This window comes from Bos taurus, chromosome X (assembly GCF_002263795.3).
Source record: "Bos taurus isolate L1 Dominette 01449 registration number 42190680 breed Hereford chromosome X, ARS-UCD2.0, whole genome shotgun sequence".
NCBI classification, from domain to species: domain Eukaryota; kingdom Metazoa; phylum Chordata; class Mammalia; order Artiodactyla; family Bovidae; genus Bos; species Bos taurus.
Window position 1 is genome coordinate 23,331,894 of NC_037357.1, and position 25,550 is coordinate 23,357,443.

At 45.2% G+C, this 25,550-nt stretch overlaps 2 protein-coding genes across 3 annotated transcripts in view; both read right to left on the reverse strand.

Annotated features, from left to right (window-relative positions):
• ATP11C (ATPase phospholipid transporting 11C) overlaps positions 1-920 on the reverse strand; it is a 168,682-nt gene extending 167,762 nt beyond the window's left edge. For both annotated transcript variants that reach the window (NM_001435168.1, NM_001435169.1), the window contains 1 exon segment: positions 776-920. In NM_001435168.1, the coding sequence (NP_001422097.1) occupies positions 776-802 (27 nt within the window). In that variant the 5' untranslated portion in view covers positions 803-920.
• A 16,915-nt stretch (positions 921-17,835) lies between these two features.
• On the reverse strand, positions 17,836-18,359 carry LOC112445052 (small ubiquitin-related modifier 2-like). The gene has a single exon (XM_059883798.1). It carries the CDS (start codon positions 18,302-18,304, stop codon positions 18,017-18,019), a length of 288 nt encoding a protein of 95 aa, XP_059739781.1. The 5' UTR covers positions 18,305-18,359; the 3' UTR covers positions 17,836-18,016.
• Positions 18,360-25,550: the final 7,191 nt, after the last annotated feature.

Here is a 25,550-nt window from a genome sequence, read left to right on the forward strand (position 1 = left end):
TTCTGGGGATCGGGGAGGCGGGGGTCGACGTGGACTGAGGAGTCCAGCCGCAGCTCGCCTCCTCCCCCGGGTCAGGGTCTGGGGCGTTCGGGGCTCGGCGAGGCTTCAGCCCCGGCGCTCGCCTGGCAGCGACGGTGCAGCCTCCTCGCGTCTCCACCTCGACTCAGCCCACCCCGACGACCGCCCTCGCTTTTATTAAACCCTCAAGGTGAGAGGTTCAGGCTGGGTCTCCAAAGTTTGCCCGGCCTCGGGTGAGCAGCCGGCCAAGCCCCGGGCCAGGCTGAGGCCGGCCCCAGCCGCCCACCCCTCAGCCCCCAGGGCTTTTTTGGACCACGGTGACAGGTCTAGGTTTACCTCCATGTGCTCCTGGCATAGGAAACAAAAGAAAGCAACCTCCCTGATAATAAAACGCCATCTTCGAGTAACTGGCACACCAAGGGACTCCTGGGTCGGAAACCCCCGGGGGTCCCCCACCATCCAGCTCGGAGGGCGCCCCCCACCCCCAGTCCGAGGCAGTTTGTAAGGAACAGCCCAGGGAAGCTCCGGATAAATGGGCCGGGGTCGGGGTGGGGTGGCGGGGTGCTCCGAGAGCCTTATCTGACTCCCCACCCCGACCGCCCCAGGCAGCGTCATTTCAGTGAAAATGTAAGAGCGGGCGCCGCTGGTGTCTCCCAGAGACGCACTCTTCCCCTCAGGAAACTGTTCTGAAGGACCGGGCGAAGGGGCTGGCGAGCAAGCGAACCGACACGCGGGGAGCCGCAGCGAGTGTACTTACAAAACGATTAAAGCTCCGGCGGAACATCGCGTCGAAGGCTGCCGGTCGCCGTGCTGGACTCTACTGGGCTGTCTGAGAAGGCGCCGTCCACACACGACACTGCGGCGTGGGCCGGCGGCGCGAAACGGTCGGCGAGGCTCGCGGCCCCGCCAACCGCCGGCCCTCCGAACTCCCCCCGCCCCCCTCGGCCCCCGCCCCACCTCACTCACCCCCCCCGCCCCGCCCCGCGCCGGGGGCGGTGGCCCCGCCTCTCCCGCAGCAGCCCGTGGAGATAGCGAGCCGAACGCGCGGGGGAGGGATGGCGGAGGAGCGCTAGGCTCCTCCCGCGGGAGGGGGACGCCCAGAGCTCTCCACCAGCGCCGGGCTCGGAACCCCGCCGTCTGCACTCTTCCCTGCCGCGGAGCCACCGCCCGCTTTTCCGCGGTCAGCCCGCGTGCGCCCGCCCCGCTCGCGGCCACGGGGGACCCTCCCGAGGCGCCCCGCGCCTCACCTCGCCTCAGCCCGACACTACTCCCCTGGCTCGTGCGGAAGCCGCAGCCTACCCTGCCCCGGCCCTAATTCGTCCGCCGCTCCGCTTCGCTCACAGCCCCTCCTCGGTCCGCGGCAGCCGCGCCGGCCGTCCCGCACTCGGGCCGGGTAGCCACGGTGCAGCCTGCCGGCCCGCCCCGAACCCGCCAGGCAACCGGGCTCCCCGCTCCCGGCGGGGCGGAGCCGGGCTTTGCGTGAGGAGCCGGGACCGGCGGGGCGCTGTGGAGACCCCAGCGCGGGCGGGGCGCGGGCTGGGGGACTAATTATAAGAGCCCCCCTCCTCGTGTGCCGAGGCGCGGATCTCCCCACTACCCTCGCTTCACTCAGCTACCTACGCGCCTTTCCCTCCTCAGGTTTTTTCTTGTCCTGTCTCCCTACCTAAACCATCTCACTTCCACTTTCTCTCTGAGGTTGTAAAGTCAGGCTTTGTGTCGCCGCTGCTGCGCAGCGGGGCGGGATTTCCCTGCCACCCCCAAGCCCCCCCCTTCCCGCCTATACCCCAAGCCCCTCCCTCTAGCCCCGCCCATTCGCTTCTCGCAGAGCATCCTGGGAGTTGTAGTCCCGCCATGCCTCCGATTCCGCCTAGTACCGTAGGCTGGGAGCTCCCCCATTCGCCCGCTCTGGGTTTGCCCAGAGGGTTGAAGGAGGAAGTGGCTGAGACCTCAGGGCTGAACCGCGGTTCTCGGCTCGGGTTGGAAGTGGAGGCCACTAGCGCTCTTTAGATTCCCCGCGGTGGGAAATGTGAAAAGGATCGGTGAGGCAAAGCCACGAATGCCTGGAACCTTCCCTGGGACGCGAAAAATTGTGCACCAGGAAACGCTCTACCCCCTCGGCTCCTAGTTTAGAATTGGAGTTTGCGAAACTTTAAACATTACGTAGGAAAGCCGAAGCTAAAATTGCCTTGAGACTGGCCATCCCAACGCCCACGTCGCTCGGTTTGCACCGCCCTTTAACGGCGTGCCCAGAGGCTGCTGGAGCAGAATGTAGATTCCTCTGCAAAAGTAAAGAAGAAATTAGTCGAAGGAGATCAGAGGCATTAATAGGAGCCTCCGCCGCGGCACCGTCTCCTGCCAGCGAAGCGCTGGGGACAGGGCCAGCTGCACCGCGGGCCTCCCCTGGGGGTCGTGAAGGGCCTTTAATGCTGGGCACGGGCACTTCTCCTTTCCCCTCTGGGGTTTAGATCCATTTCAACAGATCTTTCCTGGGCATTTTGTTTGTACTCGGCTGTGTTAGGGGCTGGATACAGCGAATTCTGAAAAGACCTCCCCAGCGTGGGGCGGGGGCGGGGTGCCCCACTGTGGTAAGGGGCTACTCACCTGCAAAAACAGCAGGTTAGAAAGTCCTGACTGCTAGATGAGAGGCTTCAAGTGCTGAGAGCACCGGTGCACCTCAAAAGGGGGTCTGGGAAGCTTTCTCGAAAGCACTGGAGGTTAAACTGGACCTTGCTATGTGAGAAGGCTTTGGAAGGAGCGCCGTGGGCAAAGTCCAGGGTGGAGGGAGGGGTCAGCGGGGACGTGCCAGATGATCTAAGAAAAACAACACACACTCTGGGTAGATGCCCAGGATGTGTGCGCAGGCATGGCCCCGAGAGAACTCGAAAACCCATTCAGTTCAGTTCAGTCACTCAGTCGTGTCTGACTCTTTGGGACCCCATGAATCACAGCTCACCAGGCCTCCCTGTCCATCACCAACTCCCGGAATTCACTCAAACTCACGTCCATAGAGTTGGTGATGCCATCCAGCCATCTCATCCTCTGTTGTCCCCTTCTCCTCCTGCCCCAATCCCTCCCAGCATCAGGGTCTTTTCCAATGAGTCAACTCTTCACATGAGGTGGCCAAAGTATCAGAGTTTCAGCTTTAGCATCAGTCCTTCCAATGAACACCCAGGACTGATCTTCTTGAGAATGGACTGGTTGGATCTCCTTGCAGTCCAAGGGACTCTCCAGAGTCTTCTCCAGCACCACAGTTCAAAAGAATGAATTCTCCAGCACTCAGCTTTCTTCACAGTCCAACTTTCACAATTCATACATGACCACTGGAAAACCCATAGCCTTGACTAGATGGACGTTTGTTGGCAAAGTAATGTCTCTGCTTTTTAATATGCTATCTAGGTTGGTCATAACCTTCCTTCCAAGGAGTAACCCTCTTTTAATTTCATGGGTGCAGTCACCACCTGCAGTGATTTTGGAGCCCAGAAACATAAAGTCTGACACTGTTTCCACTGTTTCCCCATCTATTTCCCATGAAGTGATGGGACCAGATGCCATGATCTTCGTTTTCTGAATGTTGAGCTTTAAGCCAACTTTTTCACCCTCCTCTTTCACTTTCATCAAGAGGCTTTTTAGTTCGTCTTCACTTTCTGCCCTAAGGGTGGTGTCATCTGCATATCTGAGGTTATTGATATTTCTCCCGGCAATCTTGATTCCAGCTTGTGCTTCTTCCAGCTCAGAGTTTCTCATGATGTACTCTGAATATAAGTTAAGTAAGCAGGGTGACAATATACAGCCTTGACGTACTCCTTTTCCTATTTGGAACCAGTCTGTTGTTCATGTCCAATTCTAACTGTTGCTTTCTGACCTGCATACAGGTTTCTCAAGAGGCAGGTCAGGTGGTCTGGTATTCCCATCTCTTTCAGAATATTCCACAGTTTATTGTGATCCACACAGTCAATAAAGCAGAAATAGATGTTTTTTTGCAACTCTCTTGCTTTTTCCATGATCCAGTGGATGTTGGCAATTTGATCTCTGCTTCCTCTGCCTTTTCTAAAACCAGCTTGAACATCAGGAAGTTCATGGTTCATATATTGCTGAAGCCTGGCTTGGAGAATTTTGAGCATTACTTTACTAGCGTGTGAGATGAGTGCAATTGTGTGGTAGTTTGGGCATTCTTTGGCATTGCCTTTCTTTGGGATTGGAATGAAAACTGACTTTTTCCAGTCCTGTGGCCACTGCTGAGTTTTCCAAGTTTGCTGGCATACTGAGTGCAGCACTTTCACAGCATCATCTTTCAGGATATGAAATAGCTCAACTGGAATTCCATCACCTCCACTAGCTTTGTTCATAGTGATGCTTTCTAAGGCCCACTTGACTTTACATTCCAGGATGTCTGGCTGTAGGTCAGTGATCGCTTTCTAAGGCCCACTTGACTTTACATTCCAGGATGTCTGGCTGTAGGTCAGTGATCACACCATCGTGATTATCTTGGTCATGAAGCTCTTTTTTGTACAGTTCTTCTGTGTATTCTTGGCACCTCTTCTTAATATCTTCTGCTTCTGTTAGGTCCATACCATTTCTGTCCTTTATCGAGCCCATATTTGCATGAAATGTTCCCTTGGTATCTCTAATTTTCTTGAAGAGATCTCTAGTCTTTCCCATTCTGTTGTTTTCCTCTATTTCTTTGCATTGATCACTAAGGAAGGCTTTCTTATCTCTCCTTGCTATTCTTTGGAACTCTGCACTCAGATGCTTATATCTTTCCTTTTCTCCTTTGCTTTTCGCTTCTCTTCTTTTCACAGCTATTTGTAAAGCCTCCCCAGACAGCCATTTTGCTTTTTGCATTTCTTTTCCATGGGGCTGGTCTTGATCCCTGTCTCCTGTACAATGTCATCAACCTCTATACATAGTTCATCAGGCACTCTATCAGATCTAGTCCCTTAAATCTATTTCTCACTTCCACTGTATAATCATAAGGGATTTGGTTTAGGTCATACCTGAATGGTCTACTGGTTTTGCCTACTTTCTTCAATTTAAGTCTGAATTTGGCACTCAGGAGTTCATGATCTGAGCCACAGTCAGCTCCCGGTCTTGTTTTTGTTGACTGTATAGAGCTTCTCCATCTTTGGCTGCAAAGAATATAATCAATCTGATTTTGATGTTGACCATCTGGTGATGTCCATGTGTAGAATCTTCTCTTGTGTGGTTGGAAGAGAGTGTTTGTTATGACCAGTGCATTCTCTTGGTAAAACTCTGTTAGCCTTTGTCCTGCTTCATTCCGTACTCCAAGGCCAAATTTGCCTGTTACTCCAGGTGTTTCTTGACTTCCTACTTTTGCATTCCCCATTAGGATCTTCAGAAACACCTGGGAAGTCTGCACTTGATAGTGTGAGCCACTAGTAGCCCGTCCTCATTGCCTTAAGTGCAGGGCACATAAGGTAGGTTCCCAAACTGTCCTGGTTGCCTAGAAGTAAAACCGTCCATTTCCACTTCTTTCTCTATTGTGGTTCCTTGCATTTACTTACCCTTGAGGTCATGTCTAATGATTTTTAAGATTTATGTTAGATGTCTATTAATCTGCTGTTGTTTAGTCCCTCAGTCCCCGCCAGGCTCCTCTGTCCATGGGATTTTCTGGACAAGAATACCGGAGTAGGTTGTCATTTCCTTCTCCAGGAGATCTTCCCAACCCAGGGATCTAACCTGTGTCTCCTGCATTGGCAGGGTTATTCTTTAACACTAAACCACCTGGGAAGCCCAATCAGATATTAGGATATTTTGTTATATTGGCAAAATGGATCTTAGATTTTGGTCTCTAATATTTCAAAGGTGTATTTTCAAATAGAAAAGGTTTTGCTGACTACTTTTGTTGAGGAGAATGACTAACGTAATTTAATACACTTATTGTTTGTTGAATACCTACTATGTGGCAGGCACTGTTCTAGATATTGACTGGAATTTGTGGGTTGAAGAGGTTGTTGTCAATTGTTCTAGGCAAAGTGTAGAATCCTTATCAATAAGAGACATTGTTATCAGTGAAATAGGTAATAGAAAATGAATTTAGACATTTGGATATGCAAGTGCTTACTAGTAAATAATAAGTAATATCTTTCCATATGCAATTTGTGAAATAAATTTTAAAAATGTACTTAGCTTATAGATTCAAACAGACCAACTTAAAAAACTTTAGAGAACTGGATATTGGTTTTCGGTGTTCTCTCACACATCATTGTGTGAGTATTTTCTCATATACCATTGCCATTTTGTCCAGCTTAAAAACAAACCTTTTAGGATCTCCCAAGATATAGAAATATTGTTGGTCAAATTTTCATTTGTTACTGTAATTCCACCGTCTCTCCCTCATCTTCCTAGTTTGTTGCATCACAACACCTATATTCATGGGTCCAGACTAATTTGCTTGACTATAAAAATGCAATCCCACAAAAATCAAATATGCTCAGCAAAACCTGCAGTTTATGCAAGGTAGTTTCTTTCCGTATCCAAGTGCAACCTGAATAAGAGTTACTCTCACACACATTCAGATTACTTTGTGAGTTTTGGGGGTTTTTTTAGACAAGAAGAAATTATTTTTGTTCTTTTCAGTGCCTCTTCACAGCTTCCAAAGAAGACCCAGGTGTTGTAGGAAGCTGTTGTCAATGGCTATGAAAAGCAGACCATCAGCCAGCATTTTCATTCGGCCAGTTCCATAAACAGAACTGCAAAAACTAACTTCCGGCTGTCTGAACTGTCAGACCCCATGGTATATAACACCAACTCTCATGGTGCCTCAGCTGACTGCAGCTGAAGCCCCAGGCTCCTTGTAGGCAGGAGTTCAGAGGAAGCAGTCTCCTGTCCTTTTTACCATCTCAACTTGACTAGAGCTAGTGCATGCCGTCCCAGAAACGGAAGGGAAACTGTTCTTCCTTGACCGTTTCAATTCTGCTGCCCTATTTCTGTGCAAGCCCCTCGGTCGCTTCAACCCCTCAGAAATCTCACCATGGCAAGTGGGTAGACCATCCAGTGGGGACCGGAGGCTGTCCAGGCTTGGGAAGGAGGGAGGCAAACTGCTTCTGGGATCAATTGGTTGGTCAGCAATTCGGGGATTCAGCAGGAGGGTGAGGAGGAGCGGGAGGAGGAGTCCCCTCCTCCATCTAATACTAAAAAAAAAAAAAAAAAAAGGAAAAAAAAATTGAAGCTGTTATATGAGCATGCCTATCACTGCCATCAGCAAGTTAAAGAAATTCCAAGGTTTCTGCTGAGCTTTTTAAAGTACCTCACAAGACTACCTTTTGCCCATCTGAAATTTTGTTCTCCCTTACAAAGCTGCCCTTAACGTTTCCTTGAAACCAGTTTTACCCGTATCTTTCTAACTCTTGGCCCTCCCCAGTCCATTCCCCACCCTGCAATCATAGAAATCTTTAGAAGGCAAATCAGATAAAATCATTCCCCTGCTTATGACTTTTCAGTAGCTTCTCATTGGTTTCAGGATAAGGCTCAGATCTTGCCTGGACCTCAGCTTCAAGGCTCTGAATTCTCTAACCCCTGTTTTCCTTTCTAGCTCCTGGTGAGCCTTCTTTCCCCATGATGCACCAAGCTCCATCCTCTCCACTGGCTGCCTTTTATTCCTTGAGTTCCCAAAGTTCCTTTTCCCCTGAGAGCCTTTGCACTTGCAACCATCTCCGCAGGAATGCTTTCATAGCCTTTGCAATTTGTCTTTCAGATTTCAGCTTAAATGTCACTTTGTCAGATGAGATCAGGGTTCCCTGTTATAGTGCTCCAAATAGCCCATATTAATTACATTGAGGATACTGTACTGACAAATGAGGTTAGTAATCATGGAGAACAGAAGTCCAAGGGGATTGTGGATGATCTAATATTGTGTTGCTTTTAAGAAAGGGGAAGTAGATGTATTCTAGTAATCATGATATCAAAGGCACACACAGTTCTAGAACCGACTGTTAAAAGGATAGGGTATTTTATTTTAGTGGAGGGGAAAAGGCAATCACAAGTAGCTACAGTGAATTCACTGGGATATAGTTTGGCCTTCAAGATTCTGAGAAAACTCTTTTGTAGGATGAAGGGAAAGTAAATTGGAAAGGATGGTGTTGTAAGAGGTCTAAATATTTATCTTCCATAATAAGATGGCAATAAGTATTTATCTAAAAATGGAAAGATCAAGAACCATCAGTATAAGGATATTATTTAGAAATATGAAAGTAAATGTTAGAGAAAACAGTTAAGATTATTGAAAGTGGTTGCTTTCCTAGTACAGATCAGAAGTTAGGCAAGATGGAGTAGGGGTCTGCTCTTTTGCTTAAGAAGTCTTATTAATCTATTCAAGTTTTTAACTATGAATATGTATTACTTTAAAAAATAAAATTAACAAGAAGAGTAAATAGCATTTTGAATGGGCAGAAAGAAAGGAGAGCATTCAAGCCAAGAGAAACAGCAAAGATATGAAGCAGTAAGTAAACCTCTCTAGGGGAGCAGTGAAAGATAATTCAATAACTATCATTTATTGAACCCTTGCTGTGTGCCAGGCGCTGTGCAAAACACGTTGTACACATTACCTCATTTATTCTCATTAACCCCATAATGTACCCTTACTATCCTCATTTTATAGATAAAAAAATTGAGAGGTTAGGGAACATGCCCAAAGTCAGAGCTTGACAATTGCAGAGCAAAGAGTCAAACAGGTCTCCTCATGTGACTCCTCATCCATACCCTCAATCACGACATTTTGAAAGCATAATTGACAAGGTTTCATCACTGATGTAATTTATGGAACAAAGGAGGGAGGTGAATCCAAAATGACTCTAAAGAATTCAGGCTCAGTGAGTGGAAGAATGATGTTTATTCATTTGTTCATTTCAATAAATATTTACTGACTGTTGATTACATCCAAGCAGTGTGAAGGACCTATAGTAATGTACCTGAAAAGTGTGATCCCTGCTCTTACAGTGCTCATCATCAGGCTCATCATCAGTCACACATTGGAAAATCATTCAGAGGGAACATCAGTAGAGAAAATTATGAGTCATTTTAACTGTGTTGAAGTAACAATAGAATGCTCTAATACAAATGTCTAGTATGCATTTAAAATGTGGTTTTAGAGGTTGGAATAAGATGCTTTAAACCTCAAAAGTTTACCCCTGGTCAAGGGAAATCAGAACTGAGGAGAGCTATTTCATTTAATGCTTCAGAAATCCTGCATGAGCTTTAAGAATGCAGTTTCAGTCGTGGTTGGGCTGGAAGCCAGATGGCAGGAGTTTATAGATGTAAGCCATTCATTTACAAAGCTCAATGGTAGAAGAAGAAAAAAAATATTATATTGAATACAATTGTTAGGAGGACCATCAGGATTAAGCACTACCCCCGCCCCAAACTAAAGGAGACATAAACATGTTTAAAAACAGAGAGGGGAACAGACTTTGTGGACACAAGGTGGAAAGGAGAGGGTGGGACGAATTAAGAGAGTATCGTTGAAACATACACATTACTATATTTAAAATTAGATAGCTGTACGATGCAAAGAGCTCAAATCTGGTGCTCTGTGACAACCTAGAGAGGTAGGATGGGGTGGGTGGTGGGAGGGAGGCTCCAGAGAAAGGGGACTACATACACCTATAGCTGATTCATGTTGATGTATGGCAGAAACCAAAACAATATTGTAAAGCAATTTAGTTCAGTTGCTCAGTTGTGTCGGACTCTTTGTGACCCCATGGACTACAGCATGCCAGGCATCCCTGTCCATCACCAACTCCTGGAGTTTGCTCAAACTCATGTCCATTGAGTCAGTGATGCCATCCAACCATCTTTGTTGTTCCCTTCTCTTCCCACCTTCAATCTTTCCCAGCATCAGGGTCTTTTCCAGTGAGTCAGCTCTTCACATCAGGCGGCCAAAGTATTGGAGTTTCAGCTTAAGCATCAGTCCTTCCAATGAATATTCAGGACTGATTTCCTTTAGGATGGACTGGTTGGATCTCCTTGCACTCCAAGGGACTCTCAAGAGTCTTCTCCAACACCACAATTCAAAAGCATCAATTCTTTGGTGCTCAGCTTTCTTCACAGTCCAATTCTCACATCCAAACATGACTGGAAAAACCATAGCCTTGACTAAATGGACCTTTGTTGGCAAAGTAATGTCTCTGCTTTTGAATATGCTGTCTAGGTTGGTCATAACTTTTCTCCCGAGGAGCAAGTGTCTTTTAATTTCATGGGTGCAGTCACCATCTGCAGTGATTTTGGAGCCACCCAAAATAAAGTCTGTCAATGTTTCCATTTCTTCCGCATCTATTTGCCATGAAGTGATGGGACCAGATGCCATGATTTTAGTTTTCTGAATGTTGAGTTTTAAGTCAACTTTTTCACCCTCTTCTTTCACTTTTATCAAGAGGCTCTTTAGTTCTTGTTTGCTCTCTGCCATAGGGGTGGTATCATCTGCATATCTGAGGTTATTGATATTTCTCACAGCAATCTTGATTCCAGCTTGTGCTTCATCCAGCCCAGGGTTTGTCATGATGTACTCTTCATATAAGTTAAATAAGCAGTGACAATATACAGCCTTGACGTACTCCTTTCCCAATTTGGAACCAGTCTGTTATTCTATGTCCAGTTCTAACTGTTACTTCTTGATCTGCATACAGATTTCTCAGAAGGCAGTCAGGTGGTCTGGTAGTCCCATCTCTTTGAGAATTTTCAATTTGTTGTGATTCACACAGTCAAGGGCTTTGGCATAGTCAATAAAGCAGAAATATATGTTTTTCTGAAACTCTCTAGCTTTTTCAATGATCCAAAGGATGTTGGCAATTTGATCTCTGCTTCTTCTGCCTTTCCTAAATCCAGCTTGAACATCTGGAAGTTCTTAGTTGAAACCTCACTTGGAGAATTTTGATCATTACTTTGCTAGCATGTGAGATGAGTGCAATTGTGCAGTAATTTGAACATTCTTTGGCATTGCCTTTCTTTGGGATTGCAATGAAAACTGACCTTTTCCAGTCCTGCAGCCACTGCTGAGTGTCAGGAGCCATGTTAGGCATTACTGAGAAAATGGAGGCATGGCCCCAACCCCCCTCTCCTCATCTCACAGGCACGGCCCTGGGATGAAGAAGTTAGGCCTTGTGACTCTGACTTCTTCTTTCCTTTCTTCAGTTGAGTTGACTGGAAAGAATGTTAAGGTGCTTATTCTTCTTGAGAGAAACATGAGAAAGCACAAAGCCTTTTGCAGTTGTGCCCAGCAAATAATCTGTTCAAGGATCTTTACAAAGAATGTTCCAGGATGAGCAGCTTGAGGCCATGGGAAGGATTATTATCTGAGACCTGTTTGTGAGGGGAATGTTTATGGCAAAAGAAGTTTGCTGAGTTTAGGGTTTAGGATTAATTAAGAATAGCTAGAAGCCTTTTTAGGAGATAATGATCTTAAGATGCTAAGGGCAAACAGGATTTAGAAAGATAAGAAATAAACTGAGGAATGTAGCATGAGTTACAATGTAATCACAAGTTAAGTACAGTAAATCTGAGTGGGGGAAACTAAAAACATCAAACCTGTGACCTAATGCTTTTGTCAAAGTATAAAACACAACCTGAAGCTTGAAATAAACTTATAGCCCCATACTTTGAGTCAAAGGCTACATCAAGATGTAGTCCCGTACTATGAGTCAGAGGCTACATCATCGTCCGCCGACAAACTTGAAATAAAGAGGCAGTCCAAGAAAACTGAGAGGCTGTCATCATCGCCGACACCATCCATCTCTTCAGGTTGAATACCTGGCTGCTGGAGCTGGACTCCGGAAGCTGAGTTTTCCAAATTTGCTGGCATATTGAGTCCAGCACTTTCACAGCATCATATTTTAGGATTTGAAAAACCTCAACTGGAATTGCATCACCTCCACTAGCTTTGTTCATAATGATTTCCCTTAGGCCCACTTGACTTCACACTTCAGGATGTCTGGCTCTAGATGAGTAATCATACCATCATGATTATCTGGGTCGTGAAGATATTTTCTGTATAGTTCTTCTGTGTATTCTTGCCACCTCTTCTTAATGTCTTCTGCTTCTGTTAGGTCCATACCATTTCTGTCCTTTATTGAGACCATCTTTGCATGAAATGTTCCCTGGTATCTCTAATTTTCTTGAAGAGATCTCTAGTCTTTTCATTCTATTGTTTTCTTCGTTCAGGTATGACCTAAATCAAATTCCTTATGATTATACAGTGAAAGTGAGGAATAAATTTAAGGGACTAGATCTGATAGATAGAGTGCCTGATGAACTATGGACGGAGGTTCGTGACATTGTACAGAAGACAGGGATCAAGACCAGCCCCATGGAAAAGAAATGCAAAAAAGCAAAATGGCTGTCTGGGGAGGCCTCACAAATAGATGTGAAAAGAAGAGAAGCAAAAAGCAAAGGAGAAAAGAAAAGATATAAGCATCTGAATGCAGAGTTCCAAAGAATAGCAAGGAGAGATAAGAAAGCGTTTCCTCAGCGATCAATGCAAAGAAATAGAGGAAAACAACAGAATGGGAAAGACTAGAGATCTCTTCAAGAAAAATTAGAGATACCAAGGGAACATTTCATGCAAATATGGGCTCGATAAAAGGACAGAAATGGTATGGACCTAACAGAAGCAGAAGAATATTAAGAAGAGGTGCCAAGAATACACAGAAGAACTGTACAAAAAAGAGCTTCATGACCAAGATAATCACGATGGTGTGATCACTGACCTACAGCCAGACATCCTGGAATGTAAAGTCAAGTGGGCCTTAGAAAGCATCACTACGAACAAAGCTAGTGGAGGTGATGGAATTCCAGTTGAGCTATTTCATATCCTGAAAGATGATGCTGTGAAAGTGCTGGACTCAATATGCCAGCAAACTTGGAAAACTCAGCAGCAGGCCACAGGACTGGAAAAGGTCAGTTTTCATTCCAATCCCAAAGAAAGGCAATGCCAAAGAATGCTCAAAACTACCGCACAATTGCCACTCATCTCACACACTAGTAAAGTAATGCTGAAAATTCTCCAAGCCAGGCTTCAGCAATATATGAACCATGAACTTCTAGATGTTCAAGCTGGTTTTAGAAAAGGCAGAGGAACCAGAGATCAAATTGTCAACATCTGCTAGATCATTGAAAAAGCAAGAGAGTTCCAGAAAAACATCTATTTCTGCTTTATTGACTATGCCAAAGCCTTTGACTGTGTGGATCACAATAAACTGGAAAATTCTGAAAGAGATGGGACTACCAGACCACCTGACCTGCCTCTTGAGAAACCTATATGCAGGTCAGGAAGCAACAGTTAGAACTGGGCATGAACACCAGACTGGTTCCAAATAGGAAAAGGAGTTCGTCAAGGCTGTATATTATCACCCTGTTTATTTAACTTATATGCAGAGTACCTCATGAGAAACGCTGGGCTGGAAGAAGCACAAGCTGGAATCAAGATTGCCAGGAGAAATACCAATAACCTCAGATATGCAGATGACACCACCCTTATAGCAGAAAGTGAAGAGAAACTAAAAGGCCTCTTGATGAAAGTGAAAGAGGAGAGTGGAAAAATTGGCTTAAAGCTCAACATTCAGAAAACGAAGATCATGGCATCTGGTCCCATCACTTCATGGGAAATAGATGGGGAAACAGTGGAAACAGTGTCAGACTTTATTTTTTGGGGCTCCAAAATCACTGTAGATGGTGATTGCAGCCATGAAATTAAAAGAGGGTTACTCCTTGGAAGGAAGGTTATGACCAACCTAGATAGCATATTGAAAAGCAGAGACATTACTTTGCTAACAAAGATCCGTCTAGTCAAGGCTATGGTTTTTCCAGTGTTCATGTATGGATTGTGAAAGTTGGACTGTGAAGAAAGCTGAGTGCTGAAGAATTGATGCTTTTGAACTGTGGTGTTGGAGAAGACTCTTGACAGTCCCTTGGACTACAAGGAGATCCAACCAGTCCATTCTAAAGGAGATCAGTCCTAGGGGTTCTTTGGAAAGACTGATGCTAAAGCTGAAACCCCAATATTTTGGCTACCTGATGCGAAGAGTTGAGTCATTGGAAAAGACTCTGATGCTAGGAGGGATTGGGGGCAGGAGGAGAAGAGGATGACAGAAGATGAGATGGCTTGATGGCATCACCAACTTGATGGACATGAATCAGATCTAATCCTTTCAGCCTATTTCTCACTTCCACTGTATAATCAAAAGGGATTTAATTTAGGTCATACCTGAATGGCTTAGTGGTTTTCCCTACTTTCTTCAATTTAAGTCTGAATTTGGGAATAAGGAGTTCATGACCTGAGCCACAGTCAACTCCTGGTCTTGTTTGTGCTCGCTCTAAAGAGCTTCTCCATCTTTGCCATGAAGAATATAATCAATCTGATTTCAGTATTGACCATCTCGTGATGTCCATGTGTAGAGTCTTCTTTTGTGTTGTTGGAAGAGGGTGTTTGCTATGACCAGTGCATTCTCTTGGCAAAACTCTATTAGCCTTTGCCCTACTTCATTCTATACTCCAACGCCAAATTTGCCTGTTACTCCAGGTATTTCTTGACTTCCTACTTTTGCATTCTCTTCCCCTATAATGACATCTTTTTTGGGTGTTAGTTCTAGAAGGTCTTGTAGGTCTTCATAGAACCATTCAACTTCAGCTTCTTCAGCACTACTAGTCAGTGCCTAGACTTGGATCACCATGATATTGAATGATTTGCCTTGGAAACGAAGAGAAGTCATTCTGTCGTTTTTGAAATTGCATCCAAATACTGCATTTCAGAATGAAGCGACTTAGCAGCAGCAGCAACAGAACGCTCATATATCTCTTTGATCTTAAATCATTTGGTCATAGGTAACTTACCATGAGAAGATGATGGTGGCCTACCACAAGGCTGGCCATGCGGTGGTGGGCTGGTTCCTGGAACATGCAGACCCCCTGCTCAAGGTGTCCATCGTCCCCTGGGGCAAGGGGCTCGGCTATGCCCAGTGCCTGCCCAGGGAGCAGTACCTGTACACACAGGAGCAGCTCTTTGACCGCATGTGTGCCATGCTGGGCGGCCGTGTGGCTGAGCAGCTGTTCTTCGGACGGGTCACCACGGGGGCCCAGGACGACCTGAGGAAGGTCACCCAGAGCGCCTATGCCCAGATTGTGCAGTTCAGGATGAGCGAGAAGCTGGGCCAGGTGTCCTTCAATCTCCCGCGGCCAGGCGAGGCGCTGGTGGAGAAACCGTTCAGCGAGGCCACAGCCCAGCTCCTAGACGAGGAGGTGCGGCGGTTCATCGGATCCACGCATGCGCGCACCCTGGACCTGCTCATGCGCTGCCGCGAGCAGGTGGACAAGGTGGGCAGGAGGCTGCTGGAGAAGGAGGTGCTGGAGGGGCCCGACATGGTGGAGTTGCTCGGGCCGCGGCCATTTGCCGAGAAGATCACCTACGAGGAGCTCGTGGAGGGCACGGGCGGCCTGGAGGAGGACACGGTCCTTCCCGAAGGTTTGCAGGGCTGGCATGGGGAGCCCGCTGCAGGAGAGCCCAGCCTGGCACCTCTGCCTGGAGAGCAGCCTCTGGGACCCCCAGGAAGCAAATTAAAGCACATGTAACCCAAAGCAATGGCACCCCACTCCAGTACTCTTGCCTGGAAAATTCCACGGACAGAGGAGCCTGGTGGGCTGCAGTCCATGGGGTTGCTAAGAGTTGGACACGACTGAGCCACTTCACTTTTACTTTTCACTTTCATGCATTGGAGAAGGAAATGGCAAGCCACTCCAGTGTTCTTGCCTGGAGAATCCCAGGGACGAGGGAGCCTGGTGGGCTGCCGTCTATGGAGTCGCATAGAGTCAGACAAGACTAAAGTGACTTAGCAGCTTAGCAGCAGCAACTTACCATAAGGCCACAGGTATGGATTGAGGAGGGGCCACAGTGTGGCAGGAAGAGGTGACAAGGGAGTCTAGGCCACCTGCTCGTGAAACTAGCATGTCTTCAGAGCCTGCTCAGGCTCCATCCCACACGGACACCTTCCAGAAGATGAGGGAATACTTCTGGGCACCCCAGACTTTATTGCCAGGGGGATGAGATAACAGTGTTTGTGATGGGCAGCCTGTGTCTTTATTTTCACTTGGCCAGCCATTCTGCTGCTGCTGCTGCTGCTGCTAAGTCACGTCAGTCATGTCGGAATCTGTACGACCCCATAGACAGCAGCCCACCAGGCTCCCCCGTCCCTGGGATTCCCCAGACAAGAACACTGGAGTGGGTTGCCAGTTCCTTTTCCAATGCATGAAAGTGAAAAGTGAAAGTGAAGTCACTCAGTCGTGTCTGACTCTATGAGACCCCATGGACTGCAGCCTACCAGGCTCCTCTGTCCATGGAATTTTCCAGGCAAGAGTACTGGAGTGGGGTGCCATTACCTTCTCTCGGCCAGCCATTCAGTCTCCACTAGAACTATCAGCAAGCCAGGAGATTCTTGAAAGCCCTCCCAGCAAAACAGGAGATTAGTTGAGTGAGCAAAGCAGACATCCCACCAGGTGTCTACTAGACACCCCCCCTCCCTCTTTTCAGCACTGCCTTACTGCCTTTTCCTAGCCTCTGTTTCAAGAGCCCAGTGTTCTTCCAAAGTCCCCCTTTATGAGTAGAGGAATGAGATCTGATAAATCTCTTTAATTTGAGAATTTGGGGACTTAAAATATGTTGAGATAGTCCAAAAGAACCGCAGGCAATGAGCAACGCTGAGCCAAAGTAATGAGTCTCTGATGGTGGGATTGAAGTGTGAATAAGGAAGCTACCTGGGTGTGTAGGGAAGGTTCACTCACCTTTTGCCCTTCAAATCACACCTTGTGACCACCAACTTCTTTGTTGTGGTACATGGCCTTCCCATTGCCATGGCTCCTCTTGTTGCACAGCACGGGCTCTAGAGCATGGACTCAGTAGTTGGGGCTTGTGGGCTTAGTTTCCCCACAGCACTTGGGACCTTCCTGGACCAGGGATTGAAACCATGTCCCCTGCATTGGCAGGCGAATTCTTTACCACTGAGTCACCAGGGAAGTCCCATACCTTCTCTTTTACAGTTGTGGGGAAGGCCAAGTTTCCTTTCTGCCCTAATCTTCCTACCTTTCAATATCTAACACCTCCTCCTTCCTCCACCCTCCCTTCCTCCACCCTCCATTCCTCCACCCTCCCTGAGGCTCTTACCACACCTCTGATTTATGAGACTCTTCCTAATCAATCCTGGGTAACAGAGAACACCCAACAGTGAAGAGAAAACCAAACCCATCACATAAATACTGTACTTACTTGTTTTGTTAGCACTCAGAGTGAAGCTTGCTTCCTTCTCTGTGCTATCTCTGTATCTCTGTGTACAGAATGCCCAGAATCACCCAGGCAACCAGATAGAATGGAACTTTAAAGAAACAATCATCTTTTTTTTTTTTTTTTTTTCATTTTAAACAAGAAGTTTATTTAAACAACAAGACGCTTGACTTGAAGGGAAAACTATCTAGGATTCATTTCTTTTAGAGTAATTTATCCCTACTTAAAGACAGATTGCCCTACATGTAACAGCTACGTACAAAAAAGTTATAAAATTGTCCTTGGTTTTACAATGATAAATGAAAAACATTAAAATTCTCCAATCGAACAAGGTATGCAAGAATTTTTATGTTGTTCTTTTTTTTGTTAAACAGTGAGAGCAAAATAACTTACTGGAATATAAAGATAGAGAGCTGATGAGCATGCCACTAATGGAGAAAAGGGGGTATTTTCACAGAATCAGTATTTTTCCCCATCCCATCTCCATTTGATGTCGATCAAAACATACCATTGGCCATTTAGTTAAAAAAAATGCAATATGCTTGTGCACATACACCAGTTACTTTATGTACAATAAAGGAATGGGGAAGGGGAAAATGAAAGAATAGAGAAACTATACTGTAGTAGTCAGGATGCGGTGGAACCAAATTGCGGTTTTCTAATTGAGAATGTCTTCTTGGTCTGGAGCAACAGAATTCTGGAGTAAAGTAGCAGGTTCCCTTTTTAGTAGACACCTCCTGTCTGCTGCTGGAATACATCAATTGTATCTTCATCTTCCATCTCCAACTGTGCAGGTGTGTCTGTTTCATTGATTGGCTGCCCGTCAAATCGGAATCTGATGTGCCTCATTGACAAACCCTGTCGTTCACAATAGGCTTTCATTAGTTTACTAAGTGGTGTATGCCTCTTAATCTTAAACTGCACCACAGAACCATCCTGCCCCGCCACCTTCAAATTAATATGATCGTTGTTCTCAGTCTTGACTCCTTCCTTGGGCTTTTCGTCCGCCATGGCGAGCGCCGGAGTCTCCTCAGCTGCCGCTTCACAAAAGAGGTACCAGGTCCGCAGGGAACGAGCCAGAAACAATCATCTTTTCATACCTCACTAGAAATTAATTAGCTTGTCTCCTGCAGACCAGTACTAATATTATCAGAGGTGATGTCTCAACTCCTGCTCAGTTCTAGGCTGTAATTAATAATCAGGCTATTTCTCTGTCATTCCATGACTGCTGGGCAATCTCCTTTCACTAATGGCTTCTTTATGTTACCACAGGGCAGACAAGCTTCCAGTGACCCTCAGGCTTCCACAGGAAGTTTTAGCCAGATCTAATCACTATGGGTCTCCAGCAGACACACTCTCCTCCCCATCCCAACATTGTTATCACCCAAATGAAACTGTTAAAGGAATAGAAACGTCACAAAAGTGTACAGTTTATGAACCAATTGTGTACACTTCAGCAGGGAACAGTTTTTCTTATTGAATACTTACAAGATTGTTACCTGCCTTATCTCCTTTGGGCTGCGTCCCCCAGTTATGTGTCAGTTTACCAGAAAGCTGGTGTTCCCTGAAGCAAAGAACTCTCAACCATTGCCTCAATTCACTTCACTTTAGCAATGGTGCTTCCTGGATGGTGTACATATTTGTAATACATATAAAGTTCCTGATATCATCAATTTTGTATTTAATAAAGGGATGTGAGACCACTGCACTTTTTGACAATCGGTATAATATTAGTTGTTAATATTATTTCATGGGAAAAGTCAGTATCTTCTTTGGATTAAATCACAGCTGCCTCAGGAATATATGGGAATATTCCTAATCAGTTTTTGTTCTTGGCCCAGATCATAAACAATATTCACGATCTCAAGTGTACAGAGAACTTATTTATAGCCTTGACATATTTTTCCATGAACTGTTTAAATACCAACAGAGTCTCAATGTACCTGGCCAGGAAAATAATTGATTTATGTTCATGTCTATTGGTGACCTTCCATAGAAAGAAATTAAGAATCATTTGAGTATAAAGAGGGCTCAAAAAAAAACCTTGTGTGCACCAGGACCCAGAGACCCCACAAGAGACTGAGCCAGACCTGCCTTTGAGTGTTTGAATATCTTCTGCAAAGGCACGGGTCAGCAGTGGCCTGCCATGGGGACAGGAGCTCTGGCTGCAGCAGACCTGGGAGGCAGGGTGTGTGGCATAAAACCTCTTGGAGGTCACCATTAGCCCCAGCATAGAGCCACCGAGCAGACGACCTACACACTGGAGAATAATTTTATCAAAGAAGTTCTCACACTGTTGCAAAAGTTCTAGGGCCACAAAACAGATTCCCCACCCTGGGGATCTGGCAAAGGGACTGAGAACCCCCAAAGAACTTGACTTTGAAGGCCAGTTGGATTTGATTACAGAACTTCCACAGGACGGAAGAAATAGACTCTTGGAGGGCACAAACAAAACCTTATGTTCACCAGGACCCAGGAGAAAGGAGCAGTGACCCCACAAGAGACTGAGCCATACTTGCCTGTGAGTGTCCAGGAATCTCCATCGGGGCCTGCTGTGGGGTCATGGGCACTGAATAAAACAGTCCTGGGAGCTGTGTGAAGGAGGTTGCCATTACTGTTATTACCCTTACCATAGTTTAGCCTCAGGCCAAACCACAGGGAGGGAACACGGCCCCACCCATCAACAGAAAATTGGGTTAAAGATTTACTGAGCATGTCCTCACCCATCAGAACAAGACCCAGATTCCCCATAGCCAGTTCCTCCCACCAAGAAGCTTTCACAAGCCTCTTGTCTTTAACCATCAGAGGGCAGCAGACTGAAAACCATAATCAAAGAAAACTAACCAAATTGATGACATGAACCACAGCCTTGTCTAACTCAATGAAATTATGAGACATGCCATGTAGGGCCACCCAAGGAAGATGGGTCACGGTGGAGAGTTCTGACAAAATGTGGTCTACTGGAGAAGGGAATAGCAAACCATTTCAGTATTCTTACCTTGAGAATCCCATGAACAGCATGAAAAGGGAAAAATATATGACACTGAAAGATGAACTCCCCAGGTCAGTAAGTGTCCAATATGCTACTGGAGAAGAGCAGAGAAATTGCTCCAGAAGGAATGAAGAGATGGGGCCAAAGCGGAAACAATGCCCAGTTGTGGATGTGTCTGGTGGTGAAAGTAAAGTCTGATGCTGTAAAGAACAATATTGCATAGGAACTTGAAATGTTAGGTCCATGAATCAAGGTAAATTGGAAGTGGTCAAACAGGAGATGGCAGAGTGAACATTGACATTTTAGGAATCAGTGAACGAAAATGGACCAGAATCAGTTCAGTTCAGTTCAGTTCAGTCACTCAGCCGTGTCTGACTCTTTGCAACCCCATGAATTATGGAGGCAGCACGCCAGGCCTCCCTGTCCATCACCAACTCCTGGAGTGCACTCAGACTCACATCCATCGAGTCAGTGATGCCATCCACCCATCTCATCCTCTTTCATCCTCTTCTCCTCCTGCCCCCAATCCCTCCCAGTATCAGGGTCTTTTCCAATGAGTCAACTCTTCGCATGAGGTGGCCAAAGGATTGAAGTTTCAGCTTTAGCATCATTCCTTCCAAAGAAATCCCAGGGCTGATCTCCTTCAGAATGGACTGGTTGGATCTCCTTGCAGTCCAAGGGACTCTCAAGAGTCTTCTCCAACACCACAGTTCAAAAGCATCAATTCTTTGGCGCTCAGCCTTCTTCACAGTCCAAGTCTCACATCCATACATGACCACTGGAAAAACCATAGCCTTGACTAGATCAACCTTTGTTGGCAAAGTAATGTCTCTGATTTTCAATATGCTATCTAGGTTGGCCATAACTTCTCTTCCAAGGAGTAAGCGTCTTTTAATTTCATGGCTGCAGTCACCATCTGCAGTGATGTTGGAGCCCAAAAAACCAAAGTCTGACACTGTTTCCACTGTTTCCCCATCTATTTCCCATGAAGTGATGGGACCAGATGCCATGATCTTCGTTTTCTGAATGTTGAGCTTTAAGTCAACTTTTTCACTCTCCACTTTCACTTTCATCAAGAGGCTTTTTAGTTTCTCTTCACTTTCTGCCATAAGGGTGGGGTCATCTGCATATCTGAGGTTACTGATATTTCCCCTGGCAATCATGATTCCAGCTTGTGTTTCTTCCAGTCCAGCGTTTCTCATGATGTACTCTGCATATAAGTTAAATAAGCAGAGTGACAATATACAGCCTTGACGTATTCCTTTTCTTATTTGGAACCAGTCTGTTGTTCCATGTCCAGTTCTAACTGTTGCTTCCTGACCTGCATACAGATTTCTCAAGAGGCAGGTCAGGTGGTCTGGTATTCCCATCTCTTTCAGAATTTCCCACAGTTTATTGTGATCCACACAGTCAAAAGCTTTGGCATAGTCAATAAAACAGAAATAGATGTTTTTTTCTGGAACTCTCTTGCTTTTTCCATGGTCCATCAGATGTTGGCTGGTTCCTCTGCCTTTTCTAAAACCAGCTTGAACATCAGGAAGTTCACGGTTAACGTATTGCTGAAGCCTGGCTTGGAGAATTTTGAGCATTAGATAGCCATTATATCTACTACTGTGGGCAAGAATCCCTTTGAAGAAATGGGTCCCTTTTGAACAAAATCCCTTTGAACAAAAGAGTCTGAAATGCAGTACTTGGGTGTGATCTCAAAAACGACAGAATGATCTCTGTTTCCAAGGCAAACCATTCAATACCACAGTAATCCAAGTCTATGTCCCAACCAGTAATGCCAAAGAAGCTTAAGTTGAACAGTTCTATGAAGACCTACAACACCTTCTAGAAATAACACCCAAAAAAGATATCCTTTTCATCATAGGGGACTGGAATGCAAAAGTAAGTAAGTCAAGAGATACCTGGAGTAACAGACAAATTTGGCCTTGGAGTACAGAATGAGGCAGGGCAAAGGCTAATAGAGTTTTGCCAAGAGAACACACTGGTCATAGCAAACACACTCTTCCACATCACAAGAGATGTCCATGTCTTTGCATGGACATCCCAGATGGTCAATACCGAAATCAGATTGATTATATTCTTTGTAGCCAAAGATGGAGAAGCTCTATACAGTCAGGACAAACAAGACTGGGAACTGACTGTGGCTCAGATAATGAACTTTTTATTGCCAAATTCAGACTTAAACTGAAGAAAGTGGGGAAAACCACTAGACCATCTTTGCATGAAATGTTCCCTTGGTATCTCTCATTTTCTTGAAGAGATCTCTAGTCTTTCCCATTCTGTTGTTTTCCTCTATTTCTTTGCACTGATCGCTGAGGAAGGCTTTCTTATCTCTTCTTGCTATTCTTTGGAACTCTGCACTCAGATGCTTGTATCTTTCCTTTTCTCCTTTTCTTTTTGCTTCTCTTCTTTTCACAGCTATTTGTAAGGCCTCCTCAGACAGCCATTTTGCTTTTTTACATTTCTTTTCCATGGGGATGGTCTTGATTCCTGTCTCCTGTACAATGTCAAGAACCTCAGTCCATAGTTCATCAGACACTCTATCTATCAGATCTAGTCCCTTAAGTCTATTCCTCACTTTCACTGTATAATCATAAGGGATTTGATTTAGGTCATACCTGAATGGTCTAGTGGTTTTCCCTAGTTTCTTCAATTTAAGTCTGAATTTGGCATTCAGGAGTTCATGATATGAGCCACAGTCAGCTCCTGGTCTTGTTTTTGTTGACTGTATAGAGCTTCCATCTTTCAGGTATGACTTAAATCAAATCCCTTATGATTATACAGTGAAAGTGAGAAATAGATTCAAGGGATTAGATCTGATAGACAGAGTACCTGAAGAACTATGGACGGAGGTTCATAATATTGTACAGGAGGCTGTGATCAAAACCAATCACAAGAAAAAGAAATGCAAAAAGGCAAAATGGTTGTCTGAGGAGGCCTTAGAAATAGCTGTGAAAAGAAGAGAAGCAAACAGCAAAGGAGAAAAGGAAAGATATACCTATTTGAATGCAGATTTCCAAAGAATAGCAAGGAGAGATAAGAAAGCCTTCCTCAGTGGTCAATGCAAAGAAAGAGGAAAATAATAGAATGGGAAAGACTAGAGATCTCTTCAAGAAAATTAGAGATACCAAGGGAACTTTTTATGCAAGGATGGTCAAAATAAAGGACATAAATGGTATGGACCATACAGAAGCAGAGGACATTAAGAGGTGGCAAGAATACACAGAAGAACTGTAGAAAAAAGATCTTCACGGCCCAGATAACCATGATGGTGCGATCACTCACCTAGACCCAGACATCCTGAAGTGCGAAGTCAAGTGGGCCTTAGGAAGCATCACTATGAACAAAGCTAGTGGAGGTGGTGCAATTCCAGTTGAGCTTTTTCAAATCCTGATACTGTGAAAGTGCTGCACTCAATATGCCAGCAAATTTGGAAATCTCAGCAGTGGCCACGGGACTGGAAAAGGTCAGTTTTGATTCTGATTCCAAAGAAAGGCCATGCCAAACAATGTTCACACTACTGCACAATTGCACTCATCTCACATGCTAGCAAAGTAATGATCAACATTCTCCAAAAGAGGTTTCAACAGTACGTGAACTGAGAACTTCCAGATGTTCAAGCTGGATTTGTGAAAGGCAGAGGAACCAGGGACCAAATTGCCAACATCCATTGGATCATTGAAAAAGCAAGAGAGTTCCAGAAAAACATCTACTTCTGCTTCATTGACTATGCCAAAGCCTTGACTGTGTGGATCACAACAATCTATGGAAAATTCTTCAAGAGCTGGGAATACCAGAGCACCTTACCTGCCTCCTGAGAAATCTGTATGCAGGTCAAGAAGTAACAGTTAGAACCAGACATGGAATAATGGACTGGTATGTCAAGGCTGTATATTGTCACCATGCTTATTTAACTGCTATGAAGAGTACATCATGTGAAATGCTGGCCTGGATAAAGCACAAGCCGGAATTAAAATTGCTGGGAGAAATACCAGTAATCTCTGATATGCAAATGACACCACCCTTATGGCAGAAAGCAAAGAACTAAAGAGCCTCTTGATGAAAGTGAAAGAGGAGAGTGTAAAAGCTAGCTTAAGACTCAACATTCAGAAAACTAAGATCATGGAATCAGGTCCCATCACTTCATGGCAAATAGATGGGGAAACAGTAAAAACATTGACAGACTCTATTTTCTTGGACTCAAAAACCACTGCAGATGGGGACTGCAACCATAAAGTTAAAAGATGCTTGCTCATTGGAAGAAAACCTATGACCAACCTAGACAGCATATTGAAAAGCAGAGACATTACTTTACAGTCAAAGGTCTGTCTAGTCAAAGCTATGAGTTTTCCAATCATCATGTATGGATGTCAGAGTTGGACCATAAAGAAGGCTGAGCAATGAAGAATTGATGCTTTTGAACTGTGGTGTTGGAGAAGACTCGAGAGTCCCTTGGAGTGCAAGCAGATCAAGCCAGTCTATCACAAAGGAAATCAACCCTGAATATTCAGTGGAAGGACTGATGCTGAAACTGAAGCTCCAATACTTTGGCCATGTGATGTGAAGAACTGACTCATTGGAAAAGACCCTGATGATGGGAAAGATTGAAGGTGGGAGGAGAAGGGGCCAACTGAGGATGAGATGGTTGGATGGCATCACTGACTCGATGGATTGAGTTTGAAGAGACTCCAGGAGTTGGTGATGGACAGGGAGGCCTGGTGTGCTGTAGCCCATGGGTTTGCAAAGAGTTGGACAGGACTGAGCAACTGTACTGACTGAAATATAAAGAAGAGATAGGAAAAGCCAAAAGTTTAGCAGACTGCTCTGATGAGAGGTGATCAAAATGTATATATTTTGTGTACCTCATATTTCCATAATGTAGTTCCACAATGATCTTTGCTATCTTTTAGAAGAAGACCTATGCTTATCTCAATTTCTTCCTCAACTATTGGGATGGCAAACATATGACATATATATTGCCACTCCCCACTCCCACTTTCACAGCAGGCAGTGGTAGTCCATCTTGGCATTTTTGTCACTGAATTTGGAGTAATTGCATAACCTTTTGCAGTCCAGCTCTACACACAGCTGTGTAAATAGATGACATGGGTCACCTGAGATGAAAGCCATTTGTCTTTCTTTTTTTCTCCTTGAGGGGTGATATTGTTTCTTAGTCAAGGATCAGTGGTGTTAATGAGTAGAAACTCTTTCATGCTATCTTTAGAAGGGGAAATTTATTATAAGACTATGACAACC